The sequence below is a fragment of the Nestor notabilis genome, unplaced genomic scaffold (assembly GCF_000696875.1).
Source record: "Nestor notabilis isolate BGI_N333 unplaced genomic scaffold, ASM69687v1 scaffold7752, whole genome shotgun sequence".
NCBI classification, from domain to species: domain Eukaryota; kingdom Metazoa; phylum Chordata; class Aves; order Psittaciformes; family Psittacidae; genus Nestor; species Nestor notabilis.
Genome location: NW_009917922.1, coordinates 549 through 2,500, shown reverse-complemented (window position 1 = coordinate 2,500; position 1,952 = coordinate 549). Strand labels below are relative to the sequence as shown.

General features: G+C 42.4%; 1 protein-coding gene across 1 annotated transcript in view; it reads left to right on the top strand.

Annotated features, from left to right (window-relative positions):
• The window catches only part of LOC104401778 (tensin-3-like), a 78,606-nt gene extending 77,005 nt beyond the window's left edge, over positions 1–1,601 (top strand). Inside the window, 1 exon segment of the mRNA XM_010009466.1 lies at positions 1,432–1,601. Within this exon segment, the coding sequence (XP_010007768.1) occupies positions 1,432–1,601 (170 nt within the window).
• The last annotated feature ends 351 nt before the right edge of the window (positions 1,602–1,952 follow it).

Genomic DNA, 1,952 nt, shown 5'->3' with positions numbered 1-1,952 from the left:
TCTGAGGTTAGAGGAGCCTTGTACATGGTTACCTTAAGTATATGTGCAAGCTTGTCTAGTACTACCAATGCAGCTGCAGACAGTTGAGCTAGATGACTGTTACAGGCCTCACTGATTCAGGACTTTCACCTTGATTTAACCTGTGCAGTATGTATGTTGTGTATTAGCTGGCTAAAATGGCATCACAGTGGGACATTCATGAAGTATGTTAGGCTGTGTCAGCCTACCTAATGTAGCGTGATGAAAGCACATTACCCATTGTGGCAAACAGCCAAACATCTACCTAGCTGCTCATGCATTTGCCCTCCTCTGTGGGGCAGGAGGGGAAAATAGGATGAGAAAGCTTATGGGTTGAGATAAAGACAAGGAGGTTTCTAACCACTTACTACTATGGGTGAGAGAGACTCAAGTTGGGGAAAATTATTTTTTTACCAGTTAAAATCTATATTCAGGTAGTGAGAAACAAACATTAAAGTAACACTTTCACTTCCCCTTTTCCCAAGTGCAACTTCACTCTTCCCCACAGACTCCTTACCCCCACTGCAGGCAGTGCAGGAAGGGATGAGGGGTATATAGTCATTACAGAACAGTTCCTCTCTGCTGCTCCATCTCTCTCCCACTTTTTCCCTGCTGAGGTGTTGGGGTTTTTTTGGGTTCTAAAAATGAGGTTGGTTTAGGTTGAACTGTGATTTTCCTCAAGTGCATGATTATAATGTTCAACGTTTGTTGGTAAACAGGATCTAAGGATGGCTTTTTGTACAAGTAGGCTGATGAACATTATACCTTTGTCTGACTCCTTATAGTCTCACATGCTAATGTCAAAGATGACTAGTGTGTAATTATTTTAAGCCAAGTTCAAATGACAAAAGTGACTTTGAAAAAAAAGAAGAACAGTTTAATAGGGGGTTTCTCTAGACCTCCTTTGACACTTTCAGAAGCACAAAATAAGTGTGGGTAGACAAAGCACTATGCAGTGGAGACTAGGTGGCTTAGAGGCAGAACTCCCTTTTCTCTGCCTCACATAGCTTTGACCCCTTGTGCTCTTACCATCTTCATTCATCTCCTACATTGAATGTAGCTGAAGTAAAGAGCATTGAAGGGAATTTACTGACTTTCATATGTTACTTTTTTTTTTTCCCCTCATTTTTGTGCTTTCTTCATTTAAAGCAAAGGTTAAGATTTAAGCAGGGAAAGGGGGCATATGATTGTGATTAATGAGTTCAAGTACATCCAACTGGGAAAGTGCTGGGAAGCATGAATACATTAAAGTTGACTGAAGAACATCTCAGCTTAGGTGCCAAGAGAATATTTTTTAAAGGGCAGGGGGAAGGCCCCTGGATGTATGAAATACTTGAGAGCCAACATAACTGTTCTGCATTCTTGTTGTCTGCCAAGTTAACTGTGCATGTCTTGTTACTCTTCTGACCGCAGGGAGTTTGACAGCTCTGGTGTATCAGCATTCCATCACTCCACTGGCATTGCCCTGCAAGCTCCTCATCCCAGACAGAGGTATGCTTGTTAAAGTACAGAAGAGCTATACCCATCCAAGCTCTGCTTCAAAGTGCCAGTGTCTGAAGGCACGTGAAGATGTCACAAGTTGAGATCTAACCAAGAATGCAGAGGGAAGGAAGCTGTGTTTTGAAAGTGGTTCTCCAATACTGCTGATGGCTCTTAGCCAAGGTGTAGCTGTGAGCAGACTAGTTCTATGATATTCCAGTTACAAGCACATGTGTCATGGAAATCCACCATGTGGGAAGATAAATGTACTTCTCAGACATGAAATTACACCTGTGTAAAGTTAGATGCAGCCACTCATTCAGGTCTGGGTGGCAAAAGGGAAGGCAAGTAGGTAAAGTACAGAAAGTGCCCTGAGTGTGACACTGGCAGGGAGGCAGCAGCAGCTTACGAAGTCCAACAATTGTTTAAGTAAATGATCAAAAAGCCTGTGTTAA